Source organism: Electrophorus electricus, unplaced genomic scaffold (assembly GCF_041902795.1).
Source record: "Electrophorus electricus isolate QZ-2024a unplaced genomic scaffold, ASM4190279v1 Scaffold41, whole genome shotgun sequence".
In the NCBI taxonomy this organism is placed as follows: domain Eukaryota; kingdom Metazoa; phylum Chordata; class Actinopteri; order Gymnotiformes; family Gymnotidae; genus Electrophorus; species Electrophorus electricus.
The window spans coordinates 201,902-222,681 of NW_027658704.1; the positions used below are offsets into that span (position 1 = coordinate 201,902).

The 20,780-nt window shown below is 37.4% G+C and overlaps 1 protein-coding gene across 2 annotated transcripts in view; it reads right to left on the reverse strand.

Annotated features, from left to right (window-relative positions):
- LOC113577304 (solute carrier family 12 member 1) overlaps window positions 1-8,096 on the reverse strand; it is a 40,495-nt gene extending 32,399 nt beyond the window's left edge. For both annotated transcript variants that reach the window (XM_081709411.1, XM_027009882.3), the window contains exons 1-9: window positions 7,524-8,096; window positions 6,422-6,559; window positions 6,217-6,292; window positions 3,816-3,911; window positions 3,472-3,611; window positions 3,051-3,161; window positions 2,629-2,740; window positions 2,288-2,415; window positions 1,882-1,966 (exon numbers count right to left, since the gene is read on the reverse strand). In XM_081709411.1, the coding sequence (XP_081565537.1) occupies window positions 1,882-1,966; window positions 2,288-2,415; window positions 2,629-2,740; window positions 3,051-3,161; window positions 3,472-3,611; window positions 3,816-3,911; window positions 6,217-6,292; window positions 6,422-6,559; window positions 7,524-7,766 (1,129 nt within the window). In that variant the 5' untranslated portion in view covers window positions 7,767-8,096. The remainder of the gene's footprint in view (window positions 1-1,881; window positions 1,967-2,287; window positions 2,416-2,628; window positions 2,741-3,050; window positions 3,162-3,471; window positions 3,612-3,815; window positions 3,912-6,216; window positions 6,293-6,421; window positions 6,560-7,523) is intronic.
- Between the last annotated feature and the right edge of the window lie 12,684 nt (window positions 8,097-20,780).

Here is a 20,780-nt window from a genome sequence, read left to right on the forward strand (position 1 = left end):
TGGGTTTTCCAAATGATAAACATGCTCTGACCACCAGACCAGAGTCAGATCACTCTTCTTCACACTACAATATATGAAATATATTAAATAAAATGAAATATATTAAATAAAATCCTAAGCGAATAATTGTTTTGCTATTTCCCTCCCTCCTTCACGGATCTATGTGGATGGGTTCTCTACAGATAGCCTTGCTTGCTTGCTTTCTTTCTTGTTAATGAGAGATGGATGGTGGAGATGACATAACTTAAGAAAAGTGGCTATATTTAGATTGTTGTGGTCTCACTTTAGTGGGCACCAGGAAGATGATACAAACATGAATATTAACCAGTTGTTGTAATGCAAGTAAGGAATAGATTCTGTTTTGCTGTAGTTTAATTTTCAGAGGATGGGCAACATGTGTTTACCTTACTTTCTTTCTTTGCTGTTTGGTCATTTTTATGATTGCTCTTGTTATTACCTTATTGTCCTTAATGTTTTAGCATTGTCCTATCTGGAATTGTGTTTTATTAGTTATCTTCAAAATAATTATGTTTTAGTTTGTTTTAAGTGTCCTTTCATATTTGGTCTTGTGGCTCAATTTGAGAAGAGTCCAATTAAACTATTATTTTAAAATGACTAGACTGTAACAATGGACTAGTGGAAGTGCAACCCACTTCACTTCAAGAAGAAGGTGCAATTACTTTCTTCTGTCATGTCTTCTCACAAACAATGCTGTAGCAATCAAAGAGATCATCAACAGATCGAATATTTCACGAGAGAATTATTAACCTTAATGAAAGCATATCAACTTTTAAGTCATGTTATATTGTTATTATCTAATGAAATAAAAGATATAGAACACTACAAAAACTCTGGCTGTCCCCCACTTGTTGCCATCTGGCTTATTCCAGAATACAGTGGTGAGAGCTGCATGTATTTCCCAATTTGGTCTTACATTTGCACTGTCAGCACTGTTGAGGGCAATGATGTGCCAAAAATATTGTGTTTAGTATATATTATGTCATTCATTTTTGTGGTTAATCTACAGCTTAAATGTTTAATTCTGAGTGCAATATTCTTTGATGTGATTTCTCTACCGGTCATTGTCATGCAGATGGCCAGAAGGTAATTAGGTCTGATCCTAAAAAATAAAGTAGCACTATAGAAATGTTGTAAACTTTGTAAATTAGTTTGTTAATGTCTGTGGATTGCATTTTTACAAACTATACCCATTACAAATTGTTATATATATTAATATTGGATAGTTTAAAAAAAATAGCCTCTCTCTTAATGGTAAAACAAATTTTTAGACTCTTTAGACTTGTCTTTGTTATTATCAGGTGCTTCATGGAATTAATGTTGAACAGAAGCTGAGAGCCATAGTCTAGGTATTTTTATGATCCCAATGATTTTTGTTTTGTATCTTGTTATTATTAAGACAATAAATACAGTACTATGCCTGAATCTGATGCTATTGTGTGGAGAAGCATGATTACATGTATTAGATCACAGACAGACACAGAGGGGTTACACATCTAACATGGATTTCTATAGTGGGTTCCCAAATGTTTTCAGGGCTATAGATGGAAATCATTTTCATGCTTATATTTCTCTCTGGTTGAAATGTTCTGGGTGTATTTTATAATAGTGCCTCCAAAATTGTGGATGATGTCTTTGAAGTGGGTGAAGTAGGTCATGATAAATCAACCAAAAATTATAGCACCCTACAATTTTAGCTTCCTTCATAATAAATCAGGCCCTTAGGCTTTGCTCTAGTGCATGGTAGAGCATGGTTTTTTAGATATTCTGAAAAGCTATGTGCAATATAAGCATTCTATATGATTAGCCCAGATGAACATTACATGGTTAGCTATGGCTGGTGTTTTGTGGCTCTGTACTCACTGACACATAGAGCGATTCCAAGGTAGGTAATTCCTGTAATAAATATGGCCAGCAAGGTGCCAATGGGAATAGCCCCTTGAGGGTCCTGTAATCATATACATATTCATATTATTAAAGCAGCCTGAGAGCAGGCAAAAGAGAGAACAGATCTGGCTTCTCCAACCTATGGTGCCTGCCCAGAAATCTAGCCCAAGGTCAACTGCTACAGAAGGCATAGTCAGTCACAAACACCCCTTTAGACACTACTAAGCACAGCCTACTGCAAGTTATTAGTGCACTTCTTAGTGCAGACTCACTAAGGTTTTTTTGCTATGGATTCCTTTAAAATGGGATTCATTCAGTTGTGGAATGTTTTCTGATGACAATTAATTTGGAGAATATTAAGGAATATATGTTTCTATCCTACCTTTAGGTCTCCAGAGATGTTGGCTCCTGCCAAGATGCCTGTTGCTGCAGGGAAGAAGATGGCAAAGACAGAGAAAAATGTCTCTCCATCTCGAAAGTTTGGGGTGAAGTTTTCTGCCATTATCGATGCTGCAGTGAAGACATTAAAACGTTTATATTGGTCTATAAACTGTATATTTATATATTTATTTACATTTATTTTGTTATTATTTAGCCACTTCTAAGGACAATCTTTACCTAAAAATAATTGTATATATGGTGTGTCAGAAAACTTGCACATGCAGGGAAATATGAAGCTCTAATCATTGATAGCAACAGTGTTTCTACAAAAACTTCAGTCACCTTGGTAACTATAGAAGCCTTTGGCACGCTTTTCTTCAGTGGCAGGGATTGCTGTGCCCACAAATACATTTGCTATGGCCAGCAAGAGAATCACTAGCAGTGCAATCTGAGCCTACAAAAATACAGTGAGAGAGACCTGTCAATGCACTTTTAATAGTACCCACTGAGGAGGAAAAAAAAAATACATATGTCAGTATTTTGTTATTATCAGATTCTTCAATTAATTAATGTTGAATATATTTTTATGGTGCATCTGAAAAGGAGGAATGAATACATCTAAAATGTTCACTGTAAAGTATTAAATCTTGAAATTGACATCTTAAACACACAAAATTCACATACAAGCACAACCATTATCCTTAAAAATAAATCTGAAAAATTGTGATTGTGCAGCAGGCATGTGCCACATGTGTGGACCTCACTTTGGCCTCCCACTCCATTCCAGCCACCGAGATCCCAAGCAGGAGCACCACAGTTATGCAGCCGACAATCCTGATATCATTCACTTCGTCTACCATGATGGCATCATTTACCTAAAAAACAAAATCACCACCAGCAGCACTGATACACTATCACCTGTTTATAGAATAAAGAATTATGTGTTCCTCTTTCTTATTCAACATATGAGAAGCTGAGGACTTTAATCCAGTGACTTAGAGCAGAAAAACACTGTAGTATAAGCGGTCCATAAACTGAGTATGACTACTATTCGAATCTTCAGTATAATCTGACTCAGCGTTCATACCATGCATGTAATTAAAAAAAGCTTTCAAACCTATACTCATAAGAAAAATCTTTATCAAAATAAAATGAGGAACAATACTGCTGTTTGAGAAATTGTACCTTGAGAAGATCCACCACAGTCTCAGAAAATCCTACGACATACATGGCTACAGCCACGGCATTGGCAAAAGCAAAGATCAGACCAATCGAACCTCCAAACTCAGGCCCCAAACTACGGGAGATTAGATAGTATGCCCCTCCTGGAGGTGCAACAGTACAGGAACAATTTAAATAAATCAACAATATGAAAATGCAAATTACATGATGAGACATATACATACCCACAAAGTGTTGTGCCTGTTAATGTGTGAGCATGCAAGTAATCCCTATCTTAGATCTCTTTGTGAGTGTCCTCAATATTGATGAATTTGTCTGTTTAGGTGTGTTTGCTTATACTTGCATACCTCCTCGGACTACACCATTTGTGCAGATAGCCGACATAGACAGACAGGTGAGAGTGGTCACCACCATACTTAGAATAATAATAATAATTCCAAGTCCTGAAACACAGAGAACAATATTAAACCCCACATTTTCATTCACAGTTGAGAAACAAAAATCCAGTTAAACTTGATGAAAATGGTAAACATAGATTCATACACAGATACTGTGTTATTGCCAGTGTTGGCCTTATCTTAGTTTTCAACCCCATTAACCCACAACACAAACTAAGGCCTCTGTAAACAGGCAAAGAAAACACACATTTAAGTAATTTTGAAAAATATTTGAAAAAAACATGAATACCATCAATTTCACAAAGACTGTATCTTATGGAGCATCTTCTACCCTTTATTGCTGCTGTTAAACATTTCTGTAACTACTCATATGCTTCTGGTGCTTTTCTTCTGGAATGCTAATCTATTCCTCATTTCCAGAGGCTTCCCGTTCACTGATATATTCTTTGGCTTCTGTGCTGCCACTGCTTTCAAGTTTATTAATCTTTAAATAAATAAATACATAAATGAATGAATGAATGAATGAATGAACTGTTTGAAGTTTGAAGTAAAGCAAGTTCGGAGTCGAGGAAAGAACAGCAGAGCCCCAATAGAAACAGAACTGGACAGGAGAAAGAATAGCTGAACATGTACAGCACTCTCCTTGTCTATTTTCATAAAGTTAATTACTCTATGGCTTTAGTATATTCAAATCACATGAAAAGGCTCAATGAAAGAGACTCATCATACATAATACTCATAATCTCTGTCTGCTCACTTAGTGCCAGTTGTATGTGAAGTGTGTGTGTCGGATTGGTATCGATCTCAGGCAACATTCAAACACAAGATATCATATCGGATCAGTACAGAAAAATTCGTATTGTGCCATCTCTAAGTAATATAAGGGTTCTTGTCAGCTGCTCCTGATAACTTATAAATGAAGCTGCCAACAATGTTTCTTGAAACATTTCTGTATCTTGGAAGTCTTATTGTATGTATTCCCTTATTGGTGAAATAATATTTGATAAAATATTTTTATCTTTTATTTGCCATGTTTGCTAGAACAAAGAAATACTTTACAGATTCATAGGTAGTGAAGCTAACAATAATTCTGAATAGTATTAGTAATTAATATGATAACACTAAAAATCATACTATTATCAATTTGGATGTCACACAATGAGTATGAATATAATTTTCTTCTAAACATTTTATGTCTCAGGGGGGTTGAAATTTTATTAACAACTGGTACATTTTTATTGCTGCATACATTATTTTTAGGTAATGCTATCATTTTAGCTACAATGATGGTCTGAGTTCTCTAGCCAGCAATAATGACCATTGTGAGACTCCTGATCTGCAGCTGTTAGTCACTTAGAGCTTTGGAATAATTAACCACAAGAGTGACCTCTCAACCTGCCATTAGGTATATACCACGAAACTAGTCAATGCCCTGCAGCAGTAGGCAGGCTGCCTATATCTGTCTGGTAGTGCAAAAGAATGCCTTTCTGAACCAATGGCCTCTGAAGTGCAACATGCATGCTGCTGCTAATAACTGCGTCCTCGCCACCTGAGGTGTGATTTCTCCCCTGCTGGCTGATCCTGCTCTGTCTTTCAGCCACCACTTTGACCACATGCTGAAGGACAGACGCTATAATTGCAGGGTTGGCATAAGCTGTTACAGGGAAGTTCTGTCCCTGAGACTGTGTTGACCTTGCCATATATTCATTATTTCCATAGCCAGAAATTATTTCAGGATAACTTGATACTATATACAATTGTATCAAGTAAAATTAAATTGACAAGTACAATTCAATATTAGTAACTACTAGAATCAGTTGCAGCATTCAGAGTTCATCATTTGATTATTTAAGGCATGGTGTACTGACAAACAGGAAATAAATAGGAAGTAAAATACTTTTATGAAAAACACTTTTCATTCTTGAAACTGAACTGAAAAGGTTTTGGGAGTTTGTTTTTTTTTTGGGGGGGGGGGGGGGGCTCCATTTATTTGACCAATGTCCCATATTACATTGCATGTTTTTTTAAACCCCTATTTTGAACAGTCATAAGAGTGGAGTTTCATTTCGAAATCTCTTCAGCTCTGCCCATGTGTCCCCCTGCTAAACCCAAAAAACTGTAGGTTACTTGCCCCACATCACTTTATTGTCCAGCACATGTAATGAAATGAGGTAAGCTCATCAGCAGAGCACAAGCATTAGTGTTCAATAGGTATTATTCATGGGACCATGATCAGGGCTTTCAACTTTCTATGAAAGGATATGGTAAGCATTGACAGTGAGAGGAACAAAATAGAAAGAACTAAAAAAAGAATGTAGTTGAAGAAAAATGTGGTGGAGAGTGTGTTTACCTGATCCTGCCTGCCCAAAGACCCAAGACAGACGAATAAAGAGCATCACGCCCCAGATGTTCAACATACACCTCACCTTTGGAGAAAATAACACCCATGATTCAGCCATGGCTCAAATATGGCCAAATGTTGGATGACACAGTTCTTCACTTTTGGTGAAATTAAGATCTGGTTTTGACCTAATGTGCGAGTGGGTAACACTAACCAGAACTCCTTTAATCCAGCCAAATTTAACGACCCCTCCATTGTCCTCTGGAGAAGCGATGGCCTCAAGATCATCATTCGGCAAGACATCGCTTCCCTCCCCATCATCCATTGTATCATGAACATCCAAATCTCCATTCTGACAGTAAATAAGCAAAGTTTAAATTGTAAAACATTTTCAGTGCCATTTAGAGCCTCAAAGGTGTGGTCCAATTACATGAATACTACTCTTGGCAAGACGAGGACAAATGCTTATGTGTAATTCATAAAACCAAGTGGTAACTGTTCATTTAGCAAGCACACTGCAAAGCCATACTGAGATACTTCCATACTCTCTGAATCAGCACCACTTTCAGGCTTCGTTTGTATTAATTATGGTACTAAGGGCAAATAGATCAATGCAATGTTCTATGGTTACTTATTAACTAAATGTTTCTCTATGGCTTTCACATTATAACTGTGGCAGGCATGTATAATGTGAAAGCCATTACGACTATGGCATTATAGCTATGAAAAGTATTGAGCTTAAGCATTTGGTCATTCAGCACCATTTATGTTGGTTAGGCAGAATGGTGGCTCCTCACAATATCCTCAAGAATACCACTTAAAACAGCAGAAAGGCAATTCCATCTACTTTGTCTATGCACAATATATGCAAGTTAATGTTAATTTATCAACATCTTCCCCTTGAATTTTGGCTGTGCAATTCACACTGGACCTCTCATTCTCTCACTATGCCTACATATTTATGTGATTTTTTTTTTTGTTCTTGTCGTTCCAATCAAAATTTTCTAGAATTACTTTTCTTGGCTGTTTTAGAATATATGTACAAAAAGCTTTGGAATATATCTACAAAAATATATTTGACTCAAACCATTACATTTGACTCAAACCATAGCATTCAGTGATCTCATTTCTGACAAAATTTATTCAGGCCTAACTTATTATATTTAGTTACCCTGTACTGTATGCATTGGTTCTATAGTTTTAACTGTAATAATCGTGTAGTAGAAATTTTCAGCTTACTTTGTATATTTTATAAGAAGAAAACTCTGAAACTTGATCCTTTAATAGCTGTTGTGCTGTGTCTGTCTGTCACTGACCTTCTCAAAGACCTCATGTAGCTCCTGCAGTGAGGGTCTGATAGCACGATGCCCACTCACACTCCCTGCATTACGGTAGAAGTCGATATTTGGTACACGGTCTAGTGTGTCATGGCCAAACGCACTAACAACTGATGGCCTGACTGACCGGTGATCTCCGTTACCATAACCATTACTAGAGAATGGTGTTTCTTCGTAGAGTGGAGGATCATCTTTAGACTTCTCAAATGCTGGGTTCTCCATCTGAAATCGTTTGGCAGGTCTTATAGTTGCTTGAGTTCAGTAGCAAAATGACTCTGATACAAAGTTCTGTTAATTCTGCAGCACTCCAAGTTCAGTTCAACAAGGCTGCAAAAAAGCACAGTCTAGAATTCTCAGTTCAACAAGGCTGCAAAAAGCCCACTCTGGTATTCTTAGCTCAAAAAGGCTCCAAAAACCTGGTCAAAAGTAATTTTTAGTTCTGGCTGAGATGTGTCTAATTGTTTCAGAAAGTGGTCTTATGTTGAACAATAACATGGTATTATATGACTTGGCTGCAGGTACTTATATATCCTGTATCTTTCAGGGGCTCCAGGTGAGAGGCTATTGGTTCTACCTGCTGGCCTAAGTGCTTAAGCAAGGGGCACAGAAATGTCCTTGCTTCATCAAAGGAGACGCAGAACATGTGCTTAAAGTTTAACCTGGCCATAAATGGAAAGAGAAGATAATGAGTCTCTGAGCTGAAGAGAAAAACATTGATTATTAATAGCATTGTGTGAAGTTTGGCGGTTAGAGGAAGTTCATGATGACTTGAATTGCTTTATGATGCTGTATCTAACACTATTCTGCAGAATCATGAAACCAGAGTGGTTAAAATCACACGTGCATTTGGGCTAAAGACTTGATCAAGCTTTATTCTGGGTAAATTCCAGCTCTGCTGTTTTGAGTTTTCTTTACAACAGCATGATGGTTTCAGAGCTGAAATATGTCAGAATCAACCTGCATGTGCAGCACATTATTTTATTACAAATGTAAGAGAACTGATAATAAAATGATACATGTAGATAATATATAAACGTTAGTGGAAAGTAAATTAAATACTCACTTCAAACTATTTTGCTTTTGCACAATAAAAAAACAATGTTTTCTCACTGGAATGTTTTCTTACTGAAGTTAATGGTCCTGGAAACAGGTGTGGCTTTTGCACTGTAAGGTGTTGATCTGAGTCATGTGAACCTTCCCGATGGTAGTCGAGTTAATGTGAAGCCACTAATAATGGGAACATGCTCTGGGCATTTGCTTTTCACCCAGAGCTACACAGAACCTTTTCCTTATTGCTTGCTAGTGCAGGTCATCACTGAGAATCAACTGTGACCCTCTGGCTGACCTTGAGAAAGTACTGTACGGAAAACAAGTTGATAGCAATATGCCAAAGAGAAATTAATAGGAAATAGTGGTGGAATAATAATGCTGTTTGTTGTATATGAAATGGAGGATAGAGGTGTGTGTCAAAGCACAAAAATGGGTGAAAATCAAAATGCACATGGAGCTGTGTGGGAGAGAAGTCGAGGAAGTAGGAAGGAGAGAAAGCAGAAAGAAGCGAAAGAGAATTCCTCACAAGCATTTTAGGAACCTGGTCTGTTGCATCTCCCTCTTCTCCAGTACTGCTGTACTATTGGAGATGTGTGTGTACACATGCTTTTATGGAAGCAAATATCATCTACATAACAAGGACGACCTGACAATCTGGACGCTGTCTATGCATCTGTCAGTGTCTGATTTATTGAAGGTCAGAAATGTGGAAGCATCAAGTGGTCCCAATCAGTAATCCTAATCATAAAAAACCTTTTGTTTATTATTTATTAATTTATTATCTAAAATGCTGGTAACTTCGAAACCTAAAAAAGATTTCCTGTTAGGAAAATCCTGTTCCTGTCCAATTAGAAAAAAATAATGAGAGAAAGCATATATGTGCTTGTATAAATTAACATTGGGAATATATGCAGCTAGGTATGCACTTACCAAGAGCAATATGTAGGTCAGAGGAAAATTCAACAATGCCTCTTTGCCCTCATCTAGCTACTATATGAAAGAAATGGCTATTGGCACAGCCAAACACTATTATCTTAGTTACTGGAGCTGCTGTAGCTGTTTACAGGCATAGCTGTGCAGCCATCCCCATGACTCACCAAAAACTGTACATATAAGTAGATATCATGGCTCCACTCATCCACATCATTGTTTTGTGATGAAGCCCTCAATTGGCCAAATTAAAGATCAGCATGTTGTTGTTGTTTTTTTTGGCAGGGGGGCAGATTCTACCCAGAACAGGCAATAGACTTTATAATAGAACCCCACATACAGACAAATCTTTTGTTAAATTGGTTATATGAGTGATGTAAGAAGACTTGCTGAGTTCATTAATTATCTTGCATTTAGAATGTTCTCTTAGGCATGAAATAAATTTGCTACTGGTCCAGATCTGTCATGCACAGCTGTTCTGAGTAAATCTAAATAGTGTGTGTAATTAGTTTATCTGCTTCTGTGACGTTTTGAGGATAAGCAGGATGCAGGGACGAGGCACGATAACACACATATTCATTCTTCCGAACATGCAACGCTTACAACTTACTTAAACGCTATACACAACTCAAACACCAACAACATGCATTACAACACAGGAGACATATATACACTCAAGATGATTACAACTAACACAGAACAGGTGAGTGACACAAGAGGGTGTGGCAACAGAGACGAACACACACACACACACAAAGACGTTTGAGGGGGCGGGACCCTGACGTGACAGCTTCATTATCTTGAAAAAATATGAGTTAGAATATAAAAGTAAAATTGATAAATATTTACTTTTTACTCTGCTATTTGTGCAAGGCATTTTATATCCTGTCAGTATCTGTTTATCTGATCAACTTAGGCATGATGTGGCTCATTATATTATAATCTTCATATTTAGGGTGCAGCTGTGACCTAAGGGTTAGAGAAGGTTAGAGAAGCGTGCTTGGTACCAAAAGGGTGGTGGCTCAATCCCCTGAACCAGCAGTAACCATAGCACCTAACTAACCCCCAATTGCTCCTGTGCACCACAGTAGGTGGCTGCCCACTGCTCTGGGTATGTGTTTCCTCACTGCCCCTAGAGTGTGCTGTCCTAATTGGTGAAGTGCTGACTGGTATGTATGCATTCACTTGGGATGGATTAAGTGCATAGAGGAATTTTCCTAAGGAATTTCTTCTTCTATAACCTTCAAATAATTTGTATATAATTTTTAAATTCATAATGTTGATACTGAGAACTGCTATGCAGGGGAACATCTTCTGTTGCAATTCAACTCTATGCCTATTCTATAGTCCATGTCCCCCTTAAACACCTCCAGTTTTAGGAAACTTGTTTGGTCAAGCCATTTTAAAAAATATGATTTCATTTCAAATCACACATTATTTATATCAGCATAGTACAGCCCCACTATTTAGGTCTTTTTATATGTCTGATATACAGCCCATACAAATCTTAAGAGATAAGGGATACTATACTGTGCAGTCTCTCATTTTAGAGTTATTGTGGCATGACATTCTGATCCAGGGTATTGAATTGAGTGCCTCTGCACACTGTGTTGCTGGAAACTCCTGATTTAAAGGTGCACTTGCAGTTGCCAGTTGGAGGTTTGTCCCTTATGCAAGTTAATTACTTAGTTGGGGAAAGGTTGTTTATTCTCCATGAAGTGACTTCCAAACCCATTTTCTCTAATGGGGATAGTGCTACAGGTGACTTCCTTTTCCCAGCTTATGCTTTGACTCATGTACAGAGGAGAAAGCTTGACACAGTTAATTTTTTAATTAGGGATGATCCTTTCCATCATGTTTAGATTACTGGAAGTGAAGTTAAGAAGCCTATTCTGTCTGACCGTGTATCCACACATTTTGACGCACCTATTAATAGGCTGCAGGCCTCTGCAGCCCTCAGACCCTACTATAGCACTCTGTTCTGAGGCAGCTATGAATTTTACCTGTTAACCACGGCACTTATTTGTAGAGGATAATGATAAAATGGTCTACTTTAGCTCCAGCTGGTCATGATGAAGTTTATCAGATTGTTGTTCCTCTGCCGCTCAGACCTCAGGCAAAGTCTTAGCTCACAAGTCTTAGCTCACAGCCACAGCTGTTACTAAACCTGTTAAAATACTACACCATCTTCTCAGATATTTATTTTTGCGATTGGTAAAGTCTGGCATATCTCAGTATTGTTGCACATGTCAGCTGGTGGGGAAAACTATTCAGCTTTTCCAGCATATTCCACTCTATGCTGTTCAGATAATGAGTGAGCTATTTGAACATATCTTAATCAACTGTGCATTGCCTTTGCAAAGATTCACTGATGTGTGCTTTTACTAAGTTCCCCAAGGCCATGCCAATCCAAAGAACTTTGTTTTAGATGCTCTTTCCACTGTTCTACTGTTTTTGTGCTCAGAGGTTTGGTTTGGGGAATGGGGGTGTGTTTGCTTTGTGTGTGTTCTGTCCCTGTTCTGTGTCCAGGTTTTTGCAACTCTGATTCCATGTTCATTCCTGTTCATGTTTTAACTGTTTCTCTGTGAGTCTGATCCATGGACCAGTCTACCAATCCTGGTGCACCAATGTGATTCTGTCATCTTTGTGGGACAATAAATTGGTCTACAGATGTACAGTTCAAGCAGCCTAGACCTACCTTGAATTTTGATTGTTTGTATGTGATAGAGACATCATTCAGTACTGTTTATTCTTATTCTGTGATACTAAAATTTGCTCATAGCTCAAACTATGAGATTGGGTTAATGATTTTGTATTGTTGCTATTTCTATGTATATTGCCTTGAATATATATTGCTGTTTTTATATTCCACCATTTTATATTAGAATCACACCAGGTACAGGGTTGGTCGCATGTTGTGTTGGGAGTGGCTTTTGCATGTGTTTTGTGGGTAGTTACTTCATTAGTAGTTAGTAAAATGTTAGTACAATGTCTTTTTTTTTTCATTTTTGTTATGGCTAGGCTAGATAAGTCTAAGGAAGAAAAGCATCGAGACTATTCTCATGTCAAACTATTCTGTTTGACATGGCTAGATGCATGCTTATTGAGAGTACCTTACCCAAATAGTTATGAGTATATTCAGTACAGACGGCAGTAATGATCATAAATAGGTGTTACTGCAATAATACTAAGCAAACACCATACTTTGTATTGACATCAAAAAAGCCTAACATTTCTACGATGCAAAACAATGCATACAAACATGACTAGAAGTTAGACTCAAGGTGTGAGAAGGGTATCTTTCTTGGCTACAACAAAAATAACCCAACCGATAAGGTCTTCACCCCAGAAGTTCTTCTATAAAGAACAGACTTATGAAAAGTGTTGAAAAGAGCAGGCTAGAGCAGGACACATAGACAAAACAGGTAACAATTGCTGACTACAATGACTGCATTACTCAAGGGGAATGGTAAAACTCTACAAAATAACCAAACTGATGGTAATTTGTAAGTTATTGATGAAAGCCAGTGCAGACTGAAGGAAATCAAAATTTGGCAGGTAATAAAGATAATGCTCAGAATAATTTTAGTGTACACTGTCCTAGCAGACAGTGTAGGAAATCAGAATATTTGAATGACTATGTGTCAAACATAGACTGCGATGATTAGGTAGTGACCAATATTAACTGTTGTTACAGGATGACAAAAAGAGCACCTCAAACATTTACAGAAGCTGTAAAATCTGTCCAGTCCAACAAGTGGAAGGATGCCATGAAAGATGAGATGCATTCATTAAAAGAGAAAAATATTTCATTTTAACTATCTTACCCAAGTGTAAAAATGCAATGGGAGTGGGGGTGGGGGGTCGATGTGCCAAAAATAATCCTGAAGGTTCAGAGACGTACAAAGCAAGGTATGTAGCTTGAGATACAGTCAAGTAGCAGGAATTGACTACAAAGAAACAGCAAACATGAGAAGTATAAAGGTGTTGACGAAGTTAGCAGCACAAAATGATATGATGTTACATCAGACAGATGTGAAAACTGCAAATCTGCATGTTCCTATAGATTGTGAACTATACATGGAACAACCAAAAGGATTTGAGATTGAATCTGAGAAAAGTTGAAAATTAGCATAGAAAACTGATGAAATCATTCTATGGATTAAAGCAATCAGGTCATAACTGGAATAATATGCTAAATGATCACTTGTGTGAAAATGGATTCATGCAAGGTCTGGCTAACCATTGTATGTACATTAATGAAACTGAATGTGATAAAGTAATACTCATTAGATGGGTTGATGATTTGATAATAGTAGTAAGCAATGAAAAGGCAGATAGGAAAGAATATCGGAAAGAAATACTTACTGAGAAGTTCAAAATGAAAGATCTAGGGAAACTGAAACACTTTCTGAGTAATGATTTTGAACAAGGAGATGACTGTAAAGATGAACCAAAAGTGATACAGTATACTGAGAAACTCTTAGACAGCTTTAACATGACAGAATGCAAACTAAGAGTGACACCTTGTGACCAGAAGTTAAATTACAATGAAAATTGTTGGTCCCAGAAAATGTAGACAGTTAATTGCAAGTTTGATCTATGTATGTAAGAATTGTTGTCAGCAGACTATCACAGAATCCAAATCAAGTGATCAACAGTGGGTAATAGAAAAATACTTGAAAGGCATTATTGACTATGAGATGTGTTACAGAAAGTGCAAGGATAAGTTGAAGCTACAGGCCAATATTGATGCGAACTGAGCTGTAGATGGAGGGAATAGGCACAGCATGACCAGCTATTGTTTCAGGTTGATTTCATGGAAAGCAAATAAATAATCCACAGTTGCACTCTCTATATGTGAAGCTGTGTATATGGCTTTTACCACTACAGCACAATAGAGTATATGGCTCACTCAGTTACTAGATGGAATTGATAGTGAAACTCACCATGCACCAGGGAAAATCTACGAGGGCAATCAAGGTGCAATAGCTCTAGCAAAAGACCCTGTAAGTATCAGTGCTACGTTGAGTGATGGGAAAATTTCTTTGAAGTTGTGTCAGAATGAAGATTACATTACATGATGTATTACCCGATGTAGCAAGAATACTTAATTTTGTTTTTAGGTAGAAAATATCTATTTTCTATAGTTTCTATAAAGTATTTGATAGCTGACGAACTAAACAGTGGGTGACAATCATGTCTTATTTCAGGATGAGGGATTCATTTTAGACTTTGCAAAATAGCTGAAAATAGATTTGGACCAAACATTGACTTGATCCATGATTTCACACAGTACCTGGGAATGTCTTCCATATTTGTTCACATTCATTCTGTCAACTCTGTTTAGTTGCACCCTTGACTAATTAGAATTGCATTATTGTTGCCCACTTCATCAGCATGGACTGGAGGAAGAACTCCATAAATAAATAATTCTATAAATAAATAAAAGTGAAAATAAATAAAATATAATTTCATTTATTGCTCATAAATGTGTTTATTCATTTATTTTTGCATTTCTATACTCATTTATTTATTACTATTTTATCCAATTTATTTATTCATTCATTTATTTTTGTTTTTATGTTGCACATTTATTTATTAATTTATTTTTTGAGGTTCTATTTATTGATTTATTTATTTGTTACCTTTCATCTGCCATAACTTGGTAGCTGGTACTTTTTCAGGTTCATCTTCACTGACAAGCAAGCCAAGGCAATCATCACTACACTATAGCATATTATGCAAGACGTGTCACAGATAACATTAGCCAGCTAGGGCTATGTGCTATTTTTTACAGTCAGTTTTCTATTGAACACAGACACTGAATAACATTATGTATTTGTTGTTGCAAAAGTAACCCCCCCCCCCCTTAATATAGCCATCTAAAATATATAATGCAAATTCTGGTGGTCATCAGCGTTTTTTCAGTGTTTCTCCATTCAAAGTATATCTTCAAAATCTAAAATTTTATCTGGCTAGTGTGATGGTGCCCAGCCACTGGTAGCCTCTGGTTAAAAGGTGATGGCATTGCATGTGTTTTTTTTTTGTTTGTTTGTTTTTTTATTCCCTTTAAGATGTTTTCTCTGGTTTGGTTTCTTGCCACACCCCCTGGGGTGGTGTGTGTTGTGCCTCATTCACCACACCACCTGGGGTTGTTATATTATTAAGTTCTACCCTTAGAAATAAGCCTTTTGTGTTTCTTTGACCACTTGCCAGTCATTAATGCTACTGACATAAGGTTTCTTTATTGCACTTTTATGTTCGGTTCTGTTTTCACTTGATAAAATCTTGCATCCTGCACATTCCAAGGACCAAGAACCAAGGACGCCATGGGAAATGGCAGCCCAGATGCCCTGGGGAAACCAAACTAAAACTTCACAAACAAAACCGGAAAACAGGGAGGAACAGTGATGGCTAAGGGGAGCCTAGTGAGCGAGACAGATTTGAGGGGGGAAACTGGAGGGAGGGGATGTGTAAGAACACAGACACCCTCGCAGCACAGAAGGTGTAGCACAAGGACTCACAGACCTAAATACCTAAAGTTACTGGCTATGAGTTTTGCTCAGAAGTTTTTTGCAAAGACCCAGCATTGTGTGACTGGCTCACTGGGTTTATATAGGTGTAGCCCAGCTGTTGGGTGTTAAGCCTGATTAGTGGTTTGCCTGACTCGAGGCCTCCCTCTGGTGGCTGGAGGGGGCCTTGGCCTGGCACCGACCCTTACAGGTGGAAAAGCGACTATTGTTACTTTATGTTCCGGAAACGTCAGCTGCTTCTGTAGGTCAGCCTTCTGCTGCCAGTCAAGAGCTATGGCTACCAGCCCAGCCAACATCTCTCTTGTCCCAGGTTTTATCAGGTTAATGTATTAAATACTAACCATAAAAGAGAGTGTAATGAATCAGCACATCTGCTGCCAAACATAAAATGTGTTCATCTGTGGATCCCTTTTAAAACAAAGTATAATAGAAAGTATAATACATTAACCAAGTATAATACATTTCCATCAAGAAACACCATACATAGAGACAGAGTGAGTTACTTAGCGAAATAGAGGAGGATAGAAGAGAGAGACAGAGAAAGATTGAGGGCATGATAATTACACATTGTACTGTACTTGCATTAATAATTCAAATAATGTTCCTCTGTCTGTTATACATGAGACAAGGAGGTAATCACTAAGTAATACATGTATAAAGGTTAATATGCAAACACTAGAATAATAGGGTTTAGGCATGGCTATAATAATTTAATGAATGGCTGAAATAACAAGACCATAAGAAAGGTCAACAAATTTTGAGAGCAGGTTTCATAATTGTTCAGTGATGTTAGCTAGTTAAATTTCACTCAGAATTGAGCATGCTAAGATAGCTCAATTTTAGTTAATTCAGTACCTCGGGTCAAACATAACATATTCCTCAATTTTCTTCATGCATGAATTATGAGTTGCGACTGAATTAAAATTAAGAATATGATTTCCTTTATTGATCCTCATGGGGTAAAGTTTTACAACAATTAGAATAATTTGACAATTACAACAAAATAAGGTAAAAATAAAACCTATGGGGACAATTACTATACTATACACAATTGCCCAAGTGTCACCCCATCCCCAATGAAAGTGACAGTGTGAAATAGCAGCAGATATACAACATGGAGGACTACTGGGACTAAAAACAATATAAGTATACAATATAATTATTGTAACATATGGCATACAATAAGTAGTAGAACACTTTTATTTTACACACACACACACACACACACACACACACACACACACACACACACACACACACACACACACACATATATATATATATATATATATATATATACCACCTGGCTTTCCTCATCAGTTTATTTGGTGTGTTAGCCTTTCCACCTTTGATTCCACCTCTTCAACACACCACCGCAAAAAAAGAGGGCACTGGCTACTACAGACAGGTAGAATACATTCAGCAGTTTGCACACATTCAAAGACTTCGGTCTCCTCAGCCAGGACAGCCTACTCTGTCCTTTCATGTATTTGACATCAGTGTTATGTTCCAGTCTAGTTTGTTATTTATTTGTATTCTAAGGTACTTGAAGGAGACTACCCTCTCCACTTCCACCCCCTGAATGAAAACAGGAGCTGGGGGGGTTGGGGCTTCTGTTCTTCTGATAATTGTAATGAAGGCACACAAACAGAAGGCAGAGTATCCAACTGCTAGAGGTTTTATTTAAGTTATGGGGCAGGTAGGAGAAAGGCCATAGGGAAGAGGTAGTAGGGCTTAGAGTTTTCCCTGTTAGGTAAGAGGAGTTAGGCATGTAGCCTGGACGGTGTCCAAGGGTTAGGCAGGAGATGAGGACTATAACACAGACAGGATTTGGTAACCAGGAAGACATGAGTGCCTGGAGTTTGTGACAGAACCCCACTGCTGACGGGTGGCTCCCGATGCCCAAGAATGGGGAGTCCTTGGCCTACTATGGCCCCAAGGTCCCAGGCGATCTGGGTGGGCAGTGTGGAACTCAGAGCTATCAGAGAGGGATGTACAAGATACCAAATGTACAAGATAACACCCCCAACCCCACCCCATGCATCTATGGGAATCTAGTAGCTCTCAGACAGGATAGGCAGGTTCTCTTTTGAGCTACACTGCATTTCTTTGCTTCCCTTAGTTTCCTCTTAAGTTCCTTTTGAACAACCTGGAGTTCCTCTTTGTCCTTAGACATGAAGGACCGCTTCTTCCTGTTAAGAAGGCCTTTTATTTCTCAATGTATCCATGACTTGTTGTTATTGTAGCAGCAAACCTTCTTGGTGGGAACAATGGCATCCTCACAGAACAGAATATAGTCCAGGATACAATGAAAGACTCTCAGCGTCCTCCCCAAAGTCATCCTGGAACAGTTCCCAGTTTGTGTCCTGAAAACACTACCGAATGTTTTCCTTGACATCCTTGGACCAAACTTTCACAATCCTTATGCTGGCTATCTGTTATATAACCAGTGGCTTATAGGTGGCCACAATTTGTGTGAGGTTATGACCAGATTCTCCCTGTGGGGGGAGAGCAGAGGAATTGTATGTTTTTTTATGTTGATGTAAAAAGGTCCAGAATATTATTCGCTCTTGTTGCATGGTTAACATACTGTTTAAAGTTGGTCATGACAGAAGAAAGGGAGACATTAGTAATATTACCACACATCAGTATGAGAGCATTGGGATGCTTTGTCTGAAGTTGATTGCTGGCTCCTTGCCACGGCCGATGGAGGGATATAAACAACTACAGCAATAATGTACGACAACTCTCACGGTAGATAATACACCGCAGACAAGCTATCTGCGCTTTAACGATTCACGGTCAAGACATCCGCGTTTTAAATTCGAAAGCACCTACTTATACGATTTTACAGTATTTCTCTGATCACTGCAAACTAACACTCCCTAAGCAAAGAGAAACAGAGACTTGAGTATTTTTTAAGAGCTTTGATGAAGACACGCACTTTTACTACATTTAAAAGTACAAAATACAGTTTACTTAACTGAACTAGTTTACTTGCATCATTACATTAAACAAAATTACGGTTACAAATCTTTCTGAATTTTCCCATAATGCCAAAATAGTTCTACTACTACCCAAGAGTGGTAGTCTTTGCCTATAACCAGTGCAAATTTGGACAGATTCTTTTTTTTTTTTAATCCATATTAAAATGTTAATGGCTTGGAGACAGTATGGTTATCTATTTCGCAGAGATTTCTCATAATGCTAAAACAGTTCCACTACCACATAAGAGTAGTGTACCTTGGCTATCAGCTGAGTAGGTTTGGACAGATTTCACTGTACCATTTATTCATAAATCCATATTAAAGTTAAAGTACTTTAGGCAAATTAATGTACTCATTTCATATAAGATGAATCTGGATATCTATTTCTCTTACCATTTTTTCTAAAACCCATTTTAAATTTGTACTACCTTTATGTGTATATGAAATAAAGTACTCATTTCATATAGACCGAATTTGGATATCTACTTCTCAGAAATTTCCCATAATGCCAAAACAGTTCCATTACCACATAAGAGTAGGAGCCCTCGGCTATCACCACTGGAAAATTAGCTGCATTTTACTGTACCATTTTTTCATAATTCCAATTAAAATCCCAATATAGATAATAGAACTTCAAGATAGTATGAATAGTTTTTTATCAACATTTTCCTATAATGCCAAAATAATACCACTACCACATAAGAGTAGGAGCCATTGTCTATCACCAGTATAAGTATGGCCAGATTCTATTTTACTATATATATTGATAAATCTATATTAGTCATACTACCTGAGTTCATATTTGCCTAAAGGTAGCAAGAATTTAATATTGGTTTATGAAAAAAGGTTACAATGAAATCTGTCCAATCTTACACTGGTGATATCCTACTCTTATGTGGTAGTAGAATTGTCTTGGCCTTATGGGAAATATCTGAGAAATACATAACCATACTGTCTCCAGGCCACATTAAAAAAATGGTACAGTGAAATCTTTCCAAATTACTCTGCTGATAGGCAAGAGCTCCTACTCTCATGTGGTACCAGAATTGTTTTGGCATTATGGGAAATTTCTCAGAAAAAGACATCTAAATTCAGTCTATACAAAATAAGTTCATTATTTCTCCTAAAGGTAGTACAACTATAATATGGGTTTATGAAGAAATGGTAGAGTGAATCTGCCCACCCTCACTTTGCTGATAGCCAAGGGGTATTATGTTATGGTATGTTATACTGTTATGTGGTAGTGGGAGTGTTTTGACATTTTTGAGAAATAGATATCCAAATTCAGTCTATACAAAATGAATACATTAATTCATGCAATGTTGTTTGATTTTAATATGGATTTATGAAGAAATGGTACAATGACAACTGTCAAACCTTTCTCTGCTGATAGCAAAGGTACACTACTCATATGGTAGTGGAACTGTTTTAGGATTATGGGAAATTTCTGAGAAATGGATAATTATATTGTCTCCGAGACCATTAAAGACAGCATTTTAATGTAGATTTTTGAAGAAGAAAAAAAGACTTGACCGTGAATCGCTAAAGCGCGGACCGCGGTAAATTAAGAGAGAGCTGTTGTAACAGGCAGCCGACCTCTCCATCGTCGGAAGTGGTTAAGGATTAATGTAATCGTTAATGAAATGATTAATCAAACTAATTAAACCACTTTGTGCCTTTTAAAATGCAACACTACCATTGTCAGGGCTAACTATACGTTTAGTACAGTTGAA